Here is a 21,204-nt window from a genome sequence, read left to right as displayed (position 1 = left end):
TGAAAAGTTAGCATGAGTTATCAATTTGATGTAGATACTTAAAAAAGAAATAATATTAACAAGTAGTTAGTAGAATGAAGGAGAGATAATTGTCTCTTAATCTGTACTAGTCTGGAGTAATAGATTAATATAAAGTTTTTAGTTATGGGAACCACAATCTAGAACTGATATAGACAATATGGACTCGTTATGGGAACTTCTGTCTAAGAATATAGACTTGATTTTTCAAAGTGTTCAAAACTAGGATCAGGGCTTCCTGGTGGCGCAGTGGTTGAGGGTCCGCCTGCCGATGCAGGGGACATGGGTTTGTGCCCTGGTCCGGGAAGATCCCACATGCTGCGGAGCGGCTGGGCCCGTGAGCCATGGCCGCTGAGCCTGCGCATCTGGAGCCTGTGCTCTGCAACGGGAGAGGCCACAACAGTGAGAGGCCTGCGTACCACAAAAAAAAAAAAAAAAACTAGGATCAAACACCTTTTAATTGTAAAATTAGTGCCTTTTTTCCATTCATTCTAATATAAAACGAAGGAGACACATAAATGAAATGGAAGTTTACATGAGGTAAGAAAAAAAAAACCTTGTGTTTTTTGCTATGTTGCATATGTAACTATTTGGCATACGTACGTGTGTGTGTGTGTGTGTGTGTGTGTGTGTGTGTGATTTGTAAGTATCTCTGAATACCGAATAAATGCCAGCATGTGACACTGTTTACATTTTGAGTAGACAAATATTTCCTTTTAACATTGGCACTAGACTTTACATCTGTACGAAAAAAAAATACTTGAGCTCTATAGGCTTTTATGTATTATTAGAAGCATAGGGAAGATTGTTGATCGGAGCTCCTAAGAGTATGACTCAACACTGATAATACTTTATATTTTTAGCTAAACTGTAAAGGAACACAGTTAAAAGGTAGAAGTAGATATTTGAAATTTTTCTTCAACTGATAGGCTACATTTTTCTTAAAACAAATGCAAAAGATTTTTTGTGTGTTTGTGATCCATATTGATCTGAAAAGTATAGCTTTCCCCTTTTGTAAAAATTTCAAGTATTTGAGAAAATTGCATGACATTTGATTCCTGAAAGACTCTCTTCTTCTTTTTTTCCCAAATCAGTGAAGGCTTCTTTTCATGTCAGTTGATGAAAGCATATCTTTGGGGATGAAAATTAATATTCATGGGAACTGTAAAAAACAGTTGGCATTCTTTTGGAAACTTTGAAATAAAAAAGCTTTGTTGTTTATAGGTTTCTGTGTTATAACAAAAGAGGGAACTATTTAAATTGGGAAATTGTTGAATAGAAAACTTAGATCAGCCATATTTACTTTAGGAATGGTGGCATCATTGAATTCAGAGGTTCAAATTCCTTTAATCACAATTTTAAAATTTTCTTGGGAGTTATGCATTCAGCTTTACATTTTGAAGGACCTGTTTTGCAAATTGCCTCTTTTCTAAATAGTTACTGTTAAAGGGCCAACAACATGACTTGAAAAAATATAAATTCATTTGTATTTTCTTTTTGTAAAAATTAAGAGCTTGTTACTTATTTATTTAGAATTTTCATTCTCTTCTTAACTTGGTCATTTCTCCCTACCCCAGCATTTGATTGCTTGTTTTTCAGTTCTGGAATGCAAGTATAAGAATCTTGTGCAAAATTTGTTACATTTATAGTTAAGATTTGTGAAAAGTAACCTAATCTGCATACCCTTATTTTACTTTTTTCTAGTTTAGATTACTATATGTGCTTCTTTATAGAATAACTTTGCCTTGAAGACAGTAGTTTTAAGGAAAAGGCACGGATAGCATAGTTTTCCCTCCCTCCCCTCCCCTCCCCTCCCCTCCCCTCCCCTCCCCTCCCCTCCCCTCCCCTCCCCTCCCCTCTCCCCTCCCCTCCCCTCCTCCCCTCCCCTCCCCTCCCCTCCCCCTCCCCTCCCCTCCCCCTCCCCTCTCCTCCCCTCCTCCCCTCCTCCCCTCCTCCCCTCCTCCCCTCCTCCCCTCCTCCCCTCCTCCCCTCCTCCCCCTCTCTCCCTCCATCCCTCCCTTCCTTCCTTTCTTTCTTTTTCTGGTTAAAATTAGTATAAGAATTTCTCCTAGATTGATGGTTTTTTTTCATCCCCTGAGGTGAAGGGACTGGAAAGTTTTTTAGCTTCTGAATTTTATTAATTTATTTTGTTTTCTTATAGGGAATCTTTACTACTGTTTCCTCACACAAAAACATATTTTAATATTCCTTCATTTATTACATTTGCCTGAATAAACTTCTGATAAACATTCTTGAACTAATTTAATGACATAATTTAATGCTTAAATTATAATTCCTTTTTACTTTTGTACATGAAAACAATTTTCCCTTTTGAAGGAATATCTTAGTGATATATTTCTCAATTATTTGCTACCATAGGATGTTTGGATCTGGCAGAGAACATAACTTTACACGTCCCAATGAGAAGGGAGAGTATGAGGTGGCAGAGGGGATTGGCTCTACTGTGTTTCGAGCTATTCTGGTGAGTGCTCTTTCTTATGTGTATTGATTGAATCAATTGACCCCTTCTTGTTAGGTACTTGGATTGGAAGCAGAGTTCTATTTGGATATCTCTATGGAAGTATCCAGGGCATTTTTAAAAAAAATACAATTTATCTTTTTTTGCTGTGTAAATATAATATGATATAAATAAATTAATTTTATAACCTTCATAAAGATAAGATAGGGGATAATTCATCTCTTAAGTCTGCACAGGCAATTTTTTCAAGAGTTTAGTGGTAACATTTCTATAGTCACATTACTCCACCCTCCTTAATTCTATTAAATACAGTAAGTTGATAATTTTTTACTACCAGAGAATAAACGTGGCTACTGGAATTCTAATATTTTATTGCATATAACTAACAATGGACACTTACGAACATTTAAAAGTCATCTCTAAAATGTATTTCTTACCATCTTTGTTTTAAAACTTAAAAAAAAATTTAACTTTTTATTTTGAGAAATATTTGAATTAGTACTACAAGTCCCTATTGTAATTTTAAATCAGTGATAAAGGTTTGATTTACAGTGTGTGACAGTTTATGCCACAGTCTGAAAATATGGTTTCCTTAAATAGTTTTGTGGGAAGAGGAGAGGGAGGATCCTGAGGTACAAGACAGGAAAAGTAGTTGATAATGATCAGTACTTTGAAAAGTACCAGAAGATGTCTTGCTTCCATTCATGTAGCAACTTCAGAAATAATGTTGCTGTGGCTCTGAACCTCAAGAAGCTTGAGGCAGATCTTAATTTTGGGGGAAGTGCCTTTTCAGCTTCCCATACTTCCATTTGACCCCCAATGGAGTTGATGAGTTTACTCCATGACTCAGCTATGCAGTAACTTATCTGTAGTTCTCGGCCAGCCCCTAACAGCATTTTAAGTAGATTTTGGAAATAATTACTATTATTGTTCGTAATAATGTGGGCAACACCAAAGAACAGTATTTGGAAGAAGAATATCTAATTATGTGTTCTGTTTGCATATATTTGAATACTTGGATATGATTTTGAAGTTCTTTACTAAAAACCTTAAATTTTGCTCAATTCTCTAGGTAATATTTAAGGTAACTTAAAATATATCATTTAACTTCCTTAAAAAAATTTTTAAAAATGCATGGTAGTTATGTAGATAAATAATTTGTAAGGGGGAGAATACATATACATTAGCATGATATAGTAGAGAGAAGAGATGCGTAATTAATGAGGAGACCTGGGTGCTAATCTTACCTCTGCTGTTAAATAATTTTATAATAACTGGGTGAGTCAGTGAACCCATTTGGACATAAATTTTTCTTGTTGGTAAAATGAAAAAGTGGTTAGGTGAACGGAGGTCCCACCTAACGTTAAAATTCCACAATTCCTCAGAGTACCACGATTTTTGAAAATTCTACCAGCCCAAGCTTAATAATAAGTTTTGCCTACCTCGTGTACTAGATGTTTTATGCATTCTTTACTTTTTTTTTTTTAGGATTACTATAAAACAGGAATAATCCGTTGTCCTGATGGCATATCTATTCCTGAACTGAGAGAAGCTTGCGACTATCTTTGTATCTCTTTTGAATATAGTACTATTAAATGTAGAGATCTCAGTAAGTATGATGTTTTGTGTGTGAGTGTTTGTAGAGTTAAAATATATTGGAATGAAATGCCTGAAATAATGCTGTTTACCTAGACTTCAAGTATTTGTTTAATTGAATTCTAGAACACTAATACCATGAAGATTATTTGTGAAAGTCCACAGAAATCTTTGTAAGCTCTTGGTGTAATTTTCCAAAACTTTCTTTCAACTTTAATAAGTTTTTTGTTTATAGACTCTCCCAGATTTCCTCTTCAACTGTCTCCTCTATCATTTGTTGCCAGTCTTCATCTCCCAGCTTGGGAGCCCTGGCTTTGGCCAAGTGTGGTATTTGCCTTCACTCCTCAGATCACATCAACCAAAAATTTGTAATTTTTTTGTACTTGCCATGTAATATAACATCCTAAGCCACTTTGAAAGATATAAATAATTCTCAAAAAGAGTATTTGTCATTAAAGATTTTAGATTGAATACCAAGTACCTAGCCCTCATTTATACAAAGGGTTAAATGACTTTATCCAAGAACTTCAAACATAGTCTCAGAGCAGGGTCTAGACCTTTGGAAATCTTAACTCTGTGATTGATATTTTCCTGTCACTCCCTTCCTTAGCCCCCCTCCCTTTTACTGTTACATCATGCCTAAGAAAAAAGGTGATTATACACAGAAAAGTGAAAATGTATATGAGAATTATCAAATGTTGACTTGTATATTAAGTGGTTGGAAAAGTTCAGAAGAAGCAGATGTCACTGTGGGCTAGTGGGATTGGGGAAGAGTTCAGAGGAGACAGGTAGTAAAGAGCGAATAGGAGTGATTTAGCAAGAATGGAGTAGGAAGGTTACTCATTTGGGGATTACAGATGTAAGTGATAGACTTTGGAAATAACCTAGTTGGTGCAGAGACTATATTGGGACTGGAAGGGGATGGGAATAAATAGGGGGGCCAGATTATGGAAGGTCTTTAAACTAATATTCTTACATTTTATCCTATATAATGTGGGAAGCCATTTTAAAAGTTTGCTACCTGTGATTATAGATATATGTTAGTCCCAGATATATGGTTATCTTTACTTCATTACCTAAACTCAACACTAGTTTAGCAGAGTGGGGTCATACCTTCTCAACATTGATGTGTTAGAAATTGTGAATGGAAAATTTTATTTAAATTTGTAAGGCAACTACTATATATTTAAATGTAGCGAACCTTCATGCTTAATTATGATTTAACTTCTTGAAAATGAGTGGCCTTATTAGGTCTGTTCCTAAGTACCATTTTCTTTTTGCCAGACATTTAAAGTCTCCATAGGGACAAAGGATTGGATGGTCCACCTTTGAGTCCATTTCTATATAAATGATATTTAAAAGTTTAAAGTCAAGTAGCTGGACAGCTGAAGCGTACAGCTGTAAACTTGAACAAAGTTTTCACATCTTAAAAAATGTTTTTTTGAAATCATGAGCATTAATTATTCTAATTTATAATTCTTTGAGTTCAAGTTTTGTGTTTTTTTTTATTCATGGGACCATTTTAATTTAACTTTATATGATTAAATGTTGAATTTTGGTGACAGATTAAAAAAACACAAGATTCCTTATAGATGAATGGATTTTAATTCTGTAATCCTTTGGACATAGTTTACCTTGTCATCACTGTTAAGTATCATTTATTTGTTATGGAATTAAAGGTAAGAATATTTATGTGTAATAGAAAGAAAATATGTGTAATATGGTTTTTCTAAACTTTTGGCCTTTAAATAATACTTGTGTTTCTAGATTACTTGTAATATGTATTACTGGAAATTTAGAGATTTTCATAGACTTTATTGCAACAAAGCTATATAGAATTTGAAGAGATAGAAATGGTCTTGTAAAATATAAAAGGATACTGTAGGTGTAGACTTGAGTCCAAAAATGAATTTTTTCCTGCAAATATGTGCCTTTACTGAATATTGTAATGGCACTTTACACCAAAATGTCTTATTGTCTCTTACTTAAAATTACAAAAGTACTAAATGTATATTGAATAGAGCATCCTGGATTTCTTGGGCAAGTTACTTAAAGCCTTGTTTCTTAGTTGCCTCATCTTTAAAATGGGAGACAGTAATATTACTTACTTCACAAGGTTGTTGTGTAGATTATTAAATGGATAGTGCTTGACACATAGTGTTAAATAAGGGTTTGCTTTTAAAAAAAAAAGTAGCAAAATTAGGAAATAAAGGTAAAATAAAATAAAAAATATTAAAGGATCATATTGTACATTGCTATTTTATATTTCCACATGAAAATATATTGTGAATAACTGTATTAGAAAATATGCTTTAATAACAGCTTGTTTAATGGTTTACATAGTTATCACTCATTTTCTGCATTTTTATTGAATACTCGCTTTATACTAAATATTAGGTATGTAAAAAGCAACAAGAAAAGACAAGACCCCTGTCCTTATCATGCTTGCAGTATAGTGGGAAAAACAGATAAGTAAATTATATTGTGTTAGAGGAAGAATACTAAATGAGCATGTAGGAGCTGTACCTAACTTCGGTGTGCGGGCTTGAGGAAGCTTTCTGGAGGAGAGGGAAGAGGAAGCGTGTTTAGGCAGAAGGAGTGCTATGTTTAGTGGCAAGAAGATTAGTACAGTGAGGAAATGACTTGTTAATCTTCTGTCATAGAGCTTACCATATAGTGAAGGAACTTTGGTTGGTAGCTCCCCAACTAGACTATAATTTCTTCACTGTTTATATTCTCTTACCAGATAAGCACTGTAATCCAGAAGAGGTTTTGAGAACCAGGGCTGGACTCACAAATGAAGGCCTGGGGCTAAGAGAAATGAAAATATAGTGTCCAGGGTGAAAGTGGTATGGAAAATGAAATTTAAAGTTTGCAAAAGGACCAGTTCAGAAGGCCCAGGAAGAAAGGCACCATCCACGTGGGAGATAGTGGGATTGTAAACAAATATCAAAAAACTGAAGTTACATTCAGTTTGAGAAGGGAGATAAGAGGCAGAGACTACGTTTGGAGTCACAGAAATACAGAGACACTGAAACGACAGAGACACTTCTATGTTTTCTCTCTGTCTCCTCTCTCTTTCCTCCCCCCCCTTCTCTCTCTCTCTCTCTCCCTCCCCCCTGCCCCCCTCTCTCTTTTTCTCCCCCACCCCAGTCTTGCTCTATTTTTCAGTTTATAGCATTAAATCAGTTTGAATTTGAGGACAGGGACTATACCTTTTCAACTTTGTGTCCGTAGTGCCAGGCACATAGTAAGGATTCAATAAACATTTGTTGAAAGAATAAACTCTTTTTATCCCTTCATGCATTGTTTAGGACACTGTTCCACTTACTGTCATCTTCTCTAGTATCATTAGTCTTTCCCTCTTTGTATAGAGTAATCCTCAGGCTCAAACATACTCAAATCTGACCTGTGTCTGTTGTAGACATTCAGAAAACTATATCATTTGAAAACTTTTGAGCTTTTCATTGATTCTTTGAAGTTAACTTTTTGCAAGAATTAACATGTTTATTATACTGACTCCTGCTCCAACTGCTATGTCTTTCCATTTATTCACTTTTCTTTTTTGTCTTCTTCTGCAATGGTCTTATTAAGTTTATTCTTTGGTATTTTGTATTTTTGTTACTGTTGTGTGTAGAATATGTTCAGATTTGCTAACTGCTAACATATGAGAAAATTATTGAATTTTGCATATTTATGTTTAGCCACCTAACCAAACTCTGTTTTATTTCTAATAGTTTTTCAGTTGTTTCTTTTATATTCTTGGTAGATAATTGACCCTGTTGTAAGTTAAACTTTTTATATCTTTTTGTCTTACTGAATTGACTATAATATTTTGAACAACATTAAATTTAGTGGTAATTCTGGTACCCTTGTCTTTAAAGGCATTTCCTTTAGGTTTCACTGTTAAGTCACTCTTTCTTCAAGACTGCCTCTTCGACATCCATTTTTTAGGTCTTCTGCTTTTTTTCCTCTCACTTGCTCCCTGATCCTTCATACGTTGAACGTGGTCCTTCCCAACTGTTCTGTCTTCAACTACCTTCTCTCTCACAGAATCTATACAATTAATCTAAGTGATGCCATTCATCACTGTGGCTTTAGATATTACATATACACCATAGATTTCCAGCTGTTTTTTTTTTTAATGTATTATTTATTTTTGGCTGCATTGGGTCTTTGTTGCTGCGCACGGGCTTTCTCTAGTTGTGGCAAGCAGGGGCTACTCTTCGTTGCGGTGCGTGGGCTTCTCGTTGCGGCTGGCTTCTCTTGTTGCGGAGCACGGGCTCTAGGCGCCTGGGCTTCAGTAGTTGTGGCTCGTGGGCTCTAGAGCGCAGGCTCAGTAGCTGTGGCGCACGGGCTTAGTTGCTCTGCAGTGTGTGGGATCTTCCCAGACCAGGGCTCGAACCTGTGTCCCCTGCATTAGTAGGCAGATTATTATTATTATTATTATTTTTGCGGTACGCGGGCCTCTCACTGCTGCGGCCTCTCCCGTTGCAGAGCACAGGTTCTGGACGCGCAGGCTCAGCGTCCATCTCATGGGCCCAGCCGCTCCGCGGCACGCAGGATCTTCCCGGACCGGGGCACGAACCCGTGTCCCCTGCATCGGCAGGCGGACTCTCAACCACTGCGCCACCAGGGAAGCCCGGTAGGCAGATTCTTAACCACTGTGCCACCAGGGAAGTCCCTCCAGCTATTTATCTCTAATTCCTACCTACCAGTTACGTATTTCTAGTTTACTATTTAACTTGTATAATTTTTTTTCTTCTTAATCAGGCTTTTAATGAGTTCCATGCATATAGTACATATAGTGATGAACAAGACAGACATTGTCCCTGCATTTATGGAGTTTACAGTCTAGTGGGGAAGACAGGCATTCAACAAGTAATGAAAAGCTGTGAAAATTCAGTGACGAAATGAGATGCTGTGACAGGTGTATGGTAAAGGGGCTATGGAGGATGATTATCTGAGTCAGTGACATTAAAGCTGAGACCTAGGGCTTCCCTGGTGGCGCAGTGGTTGAGAGTCGGCCTGCCAATGCAGGGGACACGGGTTCGTGTCCCAGTCTGGGAAGATCCCACATGCCGCAGAGCGGCTGGGCCTGTGAGCCATGGCCGCTGAGCCTGCGCGTCCAGAGCCTGTGCTCCGCAACGGGAGAGGCCACAACAGTGAGAGACCGCAAAAAAAAAAAAAAAAAAGCTGAGACCTAAGGGAATGGAAAAGAGAGTGAGAAGCTCTCCAGGCAGCAGAAATGGTATTTGCAGAGGCTCTCAAGTTGGAAGGAATATGACATGCTTAAGGCACTGAAAGAAGGGAAACATGGCTACAGTGGAGGAGGTAGAGCATGAGTGGTGAGATATAAGGCCAGAGAAGTAGGGAGAAAACAAAATTTATTAACTAAATAAATGTTTATTAACTGTACATTCTCTACCAAGCCCTGTGCTAAGTTCTGGGGATGCAGCAGGAACAAACCAGGCAAAACTTCCTGTTCTAATGGAACTTACACTCTTTTGGGGGAGACAGACAATAGACAAGGTAAACAAGTAACATATGAACACATAACATGGTATGTTAGATAGTGGTATGTGCTGAGGAGGGAGAAAAAAGTAAGGAAGGGACAAAGAGTAATATGAGAGGCTTTCATTGCAGAGGAAAATTGAAGTAAATTCCAAACAGAGGTTAACAGTGAGAGCAAATGTTGAAGCAGTTTGCCTGGCATGTTTGAGAGCAGCAGAGGCTAGTATAGTTGGAGTGGAGTGAGTGAGGGTGTCAGTAGTAGGAGATGAGGTCCAGAGGAGCGAGGTCGTGTAGGGCCTTTATCTTTTGGCTTTTACTCTGAGTGAGATAAGCCATTGGAGGGTTTTGAACAGAGAAGTGATATGATCTGTAAGGCTGCCATGTTTTACCATTTCATGGACTCGCTGTTCGCACAGAATTCAATGTAGACTCATGCAGTGCTGTATTCCTGATCTGACGTATGTTTTAAAAGAATCACTGTTGGCTATTGGGTTGGAAATGGACTGGAAGGGGAATTAAGATACACACAAAGAGGTAATTAGGAAGCTATTATCATAATTCAAATAAGAGATGATGGTGGCTTAAATCAGGGTGGAAACAGTGAGAAGTGATCAGATTCTGGATATATTGGATGGTAGAGTTGTAAGCATTTGCTTGCTGATTGAATATGAAGTGGGAAAGAGAGAAAAGGACTTTACCTGGAAGTGTGGAGTTGCCATTAATTGAGATGGGGAGAGACTTCATGGGGAGCAGAAATTTAAAAGCTTGATTTTGGACATGTTAAATTTGAAATACCTATTAGACCTTCAAGTAGAAATGCTGAGTAGGGCATTGGGTATACATGTCTAAAGAGAGAAGTGTGGGCTGTTTATATGTGGGAGTCATCACTATATGGATAGTATTTAAAGGACTGTGCACACTGATCTAGAACCTCCTTTTACACATAACAGGCTTAAGGACCAAGTTGAGGATTTGGGACTTTTATTCTAAGGATAGTACAAGCCATAAAAGGTTTAAACTAGAGACACCTATTTAGATTTGTTTGTCTGCGGTTGGGGAGATGAATTACACAGGGGCAGAGGCAACTGATGGGTTCTACAGTAGTTTGGGTTAGAGTTACTGATGACTTGGACTGCGGGGGGCAGGGGTGCAGTGGGGCTGGACTGTGATTTGGTTCTAACTGTTGTTCTGTCACAGACCATTCCAAACTTGGTAGCATAAAGTGTGATTATTCTTATTTTGTGGGCCAAGAATTCAGACAGGGTACAACAGAGATAGCTTATGTCTGCGGCCTCATCTTGTGAAGAATTGAAAGGATGAAGTGACTGAAAAGGCTGAAGGCTTCTTCACTCACATGTCTGCACCTGAAGTGGGACAACTCAAAGGCTGGGTTCAGTGAAGACTGTCAGACAGAGTAGCTCCACGTGACCTCTTCATGCGGCTTGGGCTTCTCCAGGCCTGGAGACTGGGTTCAGAGAGGAAGCATCTGTAGAGCAAGCATTCCCAAGACCAAGGCAGAACCACAAGTCATTTTCCCCTCACCTCTGCTGTGCTCCCCTGGTTACAAGCAAGTCAGTACAACCAGCCTAAATTGAAGGAGAGAGGAATTGGACTTCTCTCGCTGGGAGGAGATATCAAAGTCACATTGCAGAAAAGCATGTGGCATAAGAGATTTTGCAGCTGTCTTTGGAAAATAGCATCTTCCAGAGAGGAAATGACACAATTCAAGATGTATTTAAGAGGTGGACTTGTTAGGTCTTGGGGAATGATTGAATTAAGAGATGAAAAAGGAATCAAATATTCATTCATTTATTCTACAAATATTTAAGAGCCTGTTATATGATTAGCACTCTTCTGTGATGATTCTGAGAACTTGAGTGGATGGTGGTGCCATTTACTGATTTCGAAAACACTGCAGAGAGATAGAGACAGAAATGATTAAGTTCAATTTGGAGTATATAGAGTTTGAGGTGCCGGTGAGGGGGCATCCGAGTGGAGATTTCCAGGAGGCAGTTGAATATAATGTATCTAGAATATAGAAGGCAGAATTAGTAGAATAAATTTGAGAATTGTCAGCATAAGGTGAGAGAAAAAAAAACTTAGAACTTCCCTGAGAAATAACAATACTTAATGACAGGCTGGAGGAGAAAAAGTTGACAAAGGTGACTGAAGAAGAACAGCCAGAGAGGAGAAAGAAAACCAGGGACGGTAGTATCAGACCTTAGGGATGAGAGTATTTTAAGGAGGGAGTGGTCCCTGTAAGGCATTCCATCAAGAGGTCAGATAAGATCATGATTAAAAGTTGTTGATTGTCAGGCAGAAGACCTAGATAGACATTTCTTCAAAGAAGACATACAGATGGCCAGTGGGCACATGAACCGATGCTTGTCATTGCTAATTATTAGAGAAATGCAGATCAAAACTAGAGGTACCACCTCACACCTGTCAGAATGGCCATCATTAAAAAGTCTACAGATAACAAATCCTGGAGAGGGTGTGGAGAAAAGGGAACCCTCTTACACTGTTTGTGAGAATGTAAATTGGTGCACTCACTATGGAAAACAGTATGGAGGTTCCTCAAAAAAAAAACAGAGTTGCCATATGATCCAGCAATCCCACTCCTGGGCATATGCCCAGACAAAACTAATTTGAAAAGTTACATGCACCCCTATTTCATAGCAGCACTATTTACAATAGCCAAGACATGGAAACTACCTAAATGTTGTCTATCAACAGATGAACGGACAAAGAAGATGTGGTGTGCGTGTGTGTGTATGTATGTGTGCACGCACACACATACACACACACACATACACACACTGGAATGTTACTCAGCCATAAAAAAGAATGAAATAATGCCATTTGCAGTGATATGGATGGACCTAGAGATTATCATAGTAAGTGAAGTAAGTCAGAAAGAGAAAGACTAATACTGTATGATATCACTTATTTGTGGAATCTAAAATATGACACAAATGAACATATCTACAAAACAGAAACAGACTCACAGACATAGAGAACAGACTTGTGGTTGCCAAGGGAGAGGGGCATGGGGGAGGGAAGGATTGGGAGTTTGGGACTAGCAGATACAAACTATTATATATAGAATGGATAAACAAAAATGTCCTACTGTATAACACAGGGAACTATATTCAATATCCTGTGATAAACTATAATGGAAAAGAATATGAAAAAGAATATATGTATAACTGAATCACTTTGCAGAAATTAACAACATTGTAAATCAACTATACTTCAGTAAAAGTTTTTTAAAAAGATATTCATTGTCTTGAACAATCTAGAGGTCATTTGGAGACTGTATGTCAAGGGCTCTTTTGAGTAGTGAGTGTGGAAGTCAGATTGGAATTGGTTCAGAAGTTAGGGGAAAGAGAATGTGTTTATATATATATATAGGAGTTTGACTATAAAGGGAATTTTAAAAATCACAATGGAAGTAGCCAGCCTAGAGAGAGACATGGCTAAATCATAATATTATAATTATTTAATCATGTATTATATTAATAGTTATTATATAATTAGACAACATGTTGTAGGGGAAAAAAAGCTCTAATTTGGGAGACTACAGATTTGAGTTTTAGTGTCTTCTCTTACCCTCCCAGTAGTTCCTGCGATGGTAGAGCCTTAGATAAAAGATAGGACATTACCATTGAAATAGGAATAAAATAAAAATGATTAGGTCAGTGCAGGTGAGTTTGTGACTGTGTATTTGGAAACTTAAAGTTGTTCGTTATGGCTGTACTTAAGAAGGATCAAGTGAAGTGCATCTTTCATTCCTCTCAATTCTAGGGTCACATAAGCAATGTAATTCCTGTACCGTGCTATATTTTGCTTGACCTTTTACCATCCTTATCCCAAAGCCAGTTGACCCTTTTCATCTCACTCCTCTTCCTACACAGTAATATCAGTGTTGTTTGTAAATAATTTTCTGAGAAAGAAAATGTGGGAGATGGAATATGGGGGCTATTTTATTTCGTATGGATAATCTGAAAAAATATCCTTAGGATATACTTTAAGATATAACTGCATACATTGATGGAAGACAAAATGATGTAGTAAAAAATACCCTGGAGGGTAGACTTAATTCTGATTGTGCAAATTAGTTTTGTAACCTTAGGCAGATTGCTTCATGATGTGTAAAATGAAGGGGCTTGTGTTGGATGGCTTTAATTGGCCCTTCTTGCTGTAAGATTCTACAGTTCCATAAGAACTCTTCCTGGGCAAAGTTTTGTTGACTAAAGAATAACCACTATATTGTCTACAGGATCCCGAAGTAGATGCTGAACTACTCTGCTGTTTTGTTTGTTTGTTGTTTCTGCTCTTCTTTTACTTATCAGTCACCCCCAAAATGAAGATATTTTTGTGGCTTTTATTTCAGGTGCCCTAATGCATGAGTTATCAAATGATGGTGCTCGTAGACAGTTCGAATTTTACCTGGAAGAAATGATTCTGCCTCTCATGGTAGCTAGTGCCCAGAGTGGGGAACGTGAATGCCACATAGTGGTGCTTACAGACGATGATGTGGTTGATTGGGATGAAGAGTATCCACCACAGATGGGAGAAGAATATTCACAGAGTAAGTCCTGTGGCATATTTTCTCTCTCAAATCATCACAGATTTTCTCTTTATCTTTTACAATATTGATCAAAGGACAGTTTTTATAAAGAAAGTATGTTGAACTCTTACTTATACCAGGAGTTGGCAAACTACAGCCTGTGGGCCAAATCCAGCCTTTTGCCTGTTTTTATAAACAAAGTTATATGTATTGTCTGTGGCTGCTTATGCACTACAATGGCAGAGTGGAGTAGTTGGAATGAAGACCGCATGGCTAGCAAAGCCCAAAGTGTTTACTATCTGGCCCTTTACAGAAAAAGTGTACCCGCCCATGTCATGCACAGAAATGGTTTGCTTTTTGTTGAGTATCTGGATCTTAATGATTTTTTTCTTTGCATTTAGAAGCATCCAAGAGAAGTAGATCCTGGAATAGTAGATAATAAAAAAATAAGTGTTTTTTTTTTAGATGAATTTCTATGTGTATATAAAATGAGAAGCTTCAACTCAGTGATTGCAAAGATGACTTTAAGTTCTAAGACATTCCTTTTTTAATGTCATAAGTGTTCCTGGAGGATAACAGTGACCCTTCCGAAAAGCTTTGCGGAACTTTAGGTATTTCTGACCAAAACGGCACATCTTGAGCAGCAGTGACTAACTTTTTTCTTATTGCGCTTCCAAACTTTTTCTGATTAGAACCTTTTGATTTTTTTTTTTTTTCTGTTAGAAAATTTATCTCATATTGGTTTGGTTTTGTTTTCATGGTGAACCCAATCTAGTATTTTTGAACAGCTTCATAGATTGAGAAAAAGAGTTAAAAGAATGATTCGAGGAGAGCTAGGTAAAATAGCCCAACATCTTGTTCTGTCCTCCAGTCTGTGTTGACTCGGTAAGGATTAGGGTTTAAGTAAAAAGTACACGATTATAGAAAGTATGGAGCCCTTTAAGCTCTGATTTTTCCATTTTACTTACCCTTTTCTAAAAATAAAGCAAAAAAAAATAAATAAATAAAAATAAAGCAGACTAAGTGGTATTCTTTTTTATTTTAATTCTAAAGATTTTCATTAGATTACGTTATTGTAGCGCTTTTCAGAATTTACATTGAGACATTTCCTTTGCATGATACACTTGAACAACTATTCTGACTCTTCTGTGGACAGTTAGAATAATAAAATGTTACTATTTCCTCATTCCTAGGCTCTTTGCTGACAATGGTTTTCTATAATAATATGTGGAATAAAAAGTTGAACAAAGCACAGGAAAAATAAAAGGTTACCAAAAATCAGAAGAAATACACTAAATCATTTTCTGTGTAGAAAAAGGAATGAACAAACTTTTACTTTTCAAAAAGTTTGACTCCGAGAGAGTAGAGCCAGCTGTAGAGCACAGAAATGATATTATGGTGATACAGGAATAATAATAGACCTGGGCTTTTCCTTTTTAGTTATTGAGCTTTTCATTTCAATGTTTTTTGGTTTGTTTTTTGTTTCTTACCGTAAACATTGAAGCTTAAAGGACTGGAAACATTTTTACTCAATTTGTCTATAAATATGTTTCATTTTGTGCCAAGATGTTCCAACGTAAAGAAGATATATTTGAGTAGACAGAGATGAGATAGTCTCTTCAGCCTGATTTTCCTAAATGTGACATTATACCACCACCCATTCTGAGATGTCAAAAAATCTTTATCTTAAAATAATATCAGTAGTCTTAAGGATGTAGTAATAATCACAAATTTACTCCATGAGTAGCTTCTGTATACGTTTTTTCCTTTTATTGGCTCTTAAACCAGCATGTTTGGTTTGTGAGTGTGTTTTTCTTTTTTTGAAAAAACCTTTGCAGTTCACCTTTTAAGGGAGATAACTCCACCTGAAAGAGAGAAGGCGAGGAAGGTCCATCAGTCTAACTCCCTGAAGTGCCCAGCACATTTGGAAGACTCAACATGTTGTCAGTGGAATGTCTGTCCTTTGCAAAGCCAGTTTGCTCTAAACAGACTAACCTAGGCAGAACATGCTCGAATCTGCCATTTTTAACATCAATATTAAATGGGACTGTTCGCCTGAATGGAAAACAGTTTGTGGGGTGGGCCTTTGTTTTGGGGGAGTTATTAATAGTTGCTCAATCCATGAAATGCAAGATGTATCCATTTTGTACTTTCTGACAAGGCAGTTTTTTCCCCTCCAGATGAGGCCTTGTAGGCATCAGAGCAAAGTCCTTTACTTTGCCTGCTTGATAATCATGTGATATTGATACCTTTTTTTTGGTTCTCTTTATTTGAAGAAATTGGGGCAGATCCCATTCCAATAAGTTTGTATATGATATATCTTTCAGAAGGAGATTCTTCCTATGGATTGGGTTATCTGATTGGTTATTAAAGCTTTTCTTGTTTCAACTTATGTAGACATTTGCTTATGTATTAACTGTACTGAATTGTCCTGTCATGTTGGCTAGTCATCCTTTGGCATCACTGCATCCATTATTTGGGCTTTTAGGGTTGTCAGGCCCCTTTGATGATCAAGATAAACTTGAGTCATCTCCAAGTACTTTGATTTTAATAAGAAAATATTTTTGTCTCTTTGTTTCCAGTTATTTATAGCACAAAATTATATAGATTTTTCAAGTACATTGAAAACAGAGATGTGGCCAAATCAGTTTTGAAGGAGAGGGGTCTTAAGAAGATTAGATTGGGAATAGAAGGTAAGACATTTTCACTATTTTCTATTAATTTTCTTTTGAAAAAAGCAAGGTTAAACAACTGGATCCCATTGAGAATATAGTTTGAATATTTTGAGAAAAATTCAGACAAATGATTACTGAATGCTCATGCAGTAGACATATAAATAACAAAAATCAGCTTCCTTTATCTGAGATGATAAATAGAAGGCCATTAGAAATTATTATTCATTCCATAAGATCCCTAGCAATATTGAGATATGAATTTGTCTTTTCTGCCGTCGCCCGACTTAATGCATTTTTGACTAAGCCCATGGAGTGCGTTTGGCACGCATGTGTGTATATTCCCATAAGACTGACAGGACTCTGCCTAGTAGTGATCGTGATCAAAGCTCAACAAAATTAAAATCTAGTACTTTCTGAAAATTCATGTAAAAACAGTGCTAGTAGCTTACTAGTGTCTTAAAGTATAATAGCTTATTTTCAAATTAAATTGAATTGCAAATATACTTCATCTTACTTAAATGCATACTTTTTAGATTGCTTTTTACTTTATGATTTAAATGAATTTTTGTCAGATGCTTCTTTTATTTTAAAGTGTCCTTACTAAAAACAAAATATCTTCTTTGGCATACCGTAGTAAAGGGTAAAGACTGCTTGTGTTCAGAGCCTATGATTTAATAGCTGTATGACCTTGGCCAAGGCACTTTACTTCTCTTTGCCTTCGTTTCCTCATCTAAAATGGGAGCATTAATAAGTACTTTATAGGGTTATTGTGAGGACAGAATGAGTTAAAATAGGGCCTAGCACATAGTAATTTCTGTGTTTGTGATGGTGATAACGTAGATTGTGGTGTTCAGATCAATGACCAGATAAGCTTCTGGAGATCGCTGTAATGGGCTACTGAGACATATGGAAGAATGACCAGAAACAGGGTCTTTGTGGGAAGGGGAGGAAACTTTGGGCTTAAAAAAGAGGACACATTAGCTTCACCAGTATGTCCCCTCTTCTGTGATTTTGCAAACGATGGGATTTAGCTGTTTCCTTTCAGAACTAAAGAGAAGGTAACTGGAGGGAGCTACTTTAGATGAGTCGGCAGGGGAGCAGTTATTTGATCTGAAGCCTGATGACAAGTGGGTTGGAACTAGATTGTAAAAAATAAAGCCTTATATACTGTGCTGAGGAGGATGGACCTTCCTCTTTAAGCATGAGGGCGTCATTGGTAGTTTTCAAGCAAGGATGTAATATGATTACACTTGTGTTAGAGTGGTGATTCTGTGTGGAGGGCAGAGTGGAATACACTGAGATGGGAATTTTAAAGACTTTTAATAGTCCAAAAGCAATCAAGGACAAGGGAATAATAGAGGGTAGAAACCTTTCTGATCTCTACTGCTGCCCTTCAGCTGGTAATTGAGTGGAAGTATGAAATGAAGAAGACATTCTACAGAAGGTCCTTAGAAGGTATTTAGTCCTTGCCCCTGTTCCCCCTCACCTCAACCACATACACACGCCACACGTGGCTAAATATACTAGCTACCTACGATGCCTACATAACATCCTCCTATGCAAGAATCCTTAATTGAGTCCCTACTATGTGATGCCTTTGTATTTTTTTCTGATTCTAACTATGGTCTAACTATGGCCTATGGGCCAAATCCAGCCCATTACCTGTTTTTTATAAATCAAGTTTTATTGGAACATAGACATGCTCATTAATTTATGTATTGTCTGTGGCTGATTTCACTTTACAACGGCATAGTTGAGTGGGTGTGATAGAGACCATATGGCCTACAAGCCTGAAATATTTACCGTCTGGCCCTTTACAGAAAATGTTCGCCAGTACTTGGTCTAAACTAGCAATTCATGCTAGTGGGAAGGAGAGAAGGAACTTTTGATAGCATCTAAGGAAAGTATGTCTTCAGAGAAATTGCCTTACTAGTAAATGACTGAAATTTTTCCGAAACCAGGATGGTTGTTACCAGTTGTTACTCTTCAGTGGTTATCATCTAAGATGAGGAAGATATAATTAATTAGGGAAAGCTGTGTTGACTGAAAAAAATGCACAACCTGCATGTTCAGAATTATGTTTTATTTGGTGGCCTTACTGAGGACTATAGCCTGTGATACAGCCTCTCAGACAGCTCTGAGAAACTGTTCCAAAGAGGTAAGGGAGGAGCCAGGATATATAGGAGTTTTTGCTGGAAAAAAAAAAAAATCAGAAGATTACTGCTCATCACAAAAAAGAGACATCTCAAGTTAATGATTTTAGCGCCTCTCTATGTTTGGGGAGATGCAGGAGTCTAGGCTTGTTGCAATTATTCCTTTGATACGCATCTTAACTGTCTAGGGCCAGTATCCTGTTTTTCTCCATCCTGAATTCCCCTCAGGAGCATCCTTGGGTGGGGGTGGCTGCAGTGGCTGATGGCTTCATGGCCGCAACATCCTTGTTTACTGACATGGCAAGCAACGTTTTTTTTTTTGTCCACAGCTGCTTTGGCCATTGGCAGTTTGTCCATTGCCAATCTAAATGAACTGCCTGGTTGTTGAGAGTAGTAACATTTAAATGATATAGGGGTTAAAATATTGGCTTTGCTGACCTAGGTGCAGAAGTACCTGGAATTAGCGAAGCTGGAGAGTTCTACGGCTCCTTGTTACTTAACAGTAAAAAGTAAAGAAAACCCCAGAAAAATACGAAGATGAGATTTACGTTTAAAGAAAGTAGAAGGCTACGGGGACTTCCCTGGTGGCGCAGTGGTTGAGAGTCCGCCTGCCGATGCAGGGGACACGGGTTCGTGCCCCGGTCCGGGAAGATCCCACATGCCGCGGAGCGGCTGGGCCCGTGAGCCATGGCCGCCGAGCCTGCGCGTCCGGAGCCTGTGCTCCGCAACGGGATTGGCCACAACAGTGAGAAGCCCATGTACCACAAAAAAAAAAAAAAAAAGTAGAAGGCTAATACTGCAGTAAGTTGCAGGCCTTGAGGCCAGATAATCCTGCGAAAGGAAGGGTTCAGGGATATTAAGGATATACAACTAGAGCCCATGATGCACTAGATTACATACCATTGTATTAGGGACCCAGCCCCTCCATGCTTTCCGAATGTTATTCTGGTAGTTGGTGGATGGTGGGAGGTTTTGTGAATTACATCAGTAGGATTTCAGTTTCTTGCTGTTGAACTAATGACCAAGGGGATAGAATATTGAATTCCCTTCTTTGTTTTGTTTGTTCAAGAACTACAGTAACCCTCTTTAGGTTAAATTGGGTGAAGAATGTGGGGACCCATGTGGGTGTGCATACATGTGTGTGTGCGTATCCTCAGTTTTTAAAACCTCCCTCTCCTTCAGGTTATCCAACCTACAAAGAAAAAGTAAAGAAAAGGCCTGGGGGCCGCCCAGAAGTGATATACAACTATGTCCAAAGGCCCTTTATTCGAATGTCTTGGGAGAAGGAAGAAGGAAAGAGTCGGCATGTAGACTTTCAATGTGTAAAGAGTAAATCTATCACCAACCTTGCAGCAGCTGCCGCAGACATTCCCCAGGACCAGCTGGTGGTCATGCACCCAACTCCTCAAGTGGATGAGCTGGATATTCTCCCTATCCATCCCCCTTCTAGCAACAATGACCTCGATCCTGACGCACAGAATCCGATGCTGTGATGGTGATGTTGCTTGAAACCATAGCATGCTACTCTTCGCAGTGACGCTGCACTCTCCTCATCCTGCACTGCAAGGCCACTCTCTGCACTGTGAGATGCACAGATGTTTAGGATATTGCAGTGTAGACTTTTTTAAAGACCAAAGGTAGCTGAATGGTTTTTTAAGTGAGTACAACTCTAGCATCTTGAGGTTCCAGTTATATAAATGTATTTGTTTACCGGTAGGTTTGTGGAATTGGTTCTTTGTATGGGGGACAGTCCTTTTTCACACATCTAGATCTTTTCAGAAGTGGCGGAAATTGGCAGCTGGGGTACTTTCAGTCTAGGTTGATATTCATCACACCCCAGATAAAATGTAGAATATTATATAGTTGCACTTTATATATGGTGGTTAAGTGGAACTGTTCAAGCCATTTTTATAGTTGTGATGCACAATATAATTTAAATAAGTGCTTCTATCAGAGTATTCTTTCAGTGAAATGTGTATAGTTTGCTGCCCATGATGAGCAAAAAATGAGTATCATTGGGCTTATTTGAATGATTAGGATGAGATTCAATGCCCATATCAGTTATCTCCAGTGCCGTTTTCATCCTTTTCAAGTGAGTCACATGCAGGGAGTGTGAACATCAGGTGGTTTATTATCCAGTCTGCCTTACCCTTAATCTGTTCACAGATATTTATTTACTAATGATTTTTTTTGAGT

General features: G+C 37.9%; 1 protein-coding gene across 2 annotated transcripts in view; it reads left to right on the top strand.

Annotated features, from left to right (window-relative positions):
- The window catches only part of BTBD10 (BTB domain containing 10), a 71,866-nt gene extending 50,662 nt beyond the window's left edge, over positions 1-21,204 (top strand). For both annotated transcript variants that reach the window (XM_082845261.1, XM_082845262.1), the window contains exons 4-8: positions 2,398-2,500; positions 3,986-4,106; positions 14,004-14,201; positions 16,763-16,873; positions 20,191-21,204. In XM_082845261.1, coding sequence (XP_082701387.1) covers positions 2,398-2,500; positions 3,986-4,106; positions 14,004-14,201; positions 16,763-16,873; positions 20,191-20,501 — 844 coding nt within the window. In that variant the 3' untranslated portion in view covers positions 20,502-21,204. The remainder of the gene's footprint in view (positions 1-2,397; positions 2,501-3,985; positions 4,107-14,003; positions 14,202-16,762; positions 16,874-20,190) is intronic.

Source organism: Leucopleurus acutus (genome assembly GCF_964270905.1).
Source record: "Leucopleurus acutus genome assembly, chromosome: 8".
In the NCBI taxonomy this organism is placed as follows: Eukaryota; Metazoa; Chordata; class Mammalia; order Artiodactyla; family Delphinidae; genus Leucopleurus; species Leucopleurus acutus.
Note: the sequence above shows the minus strand (reverse complement) of the source record. Positions and strands in the feature narration are given on the sequence as shown.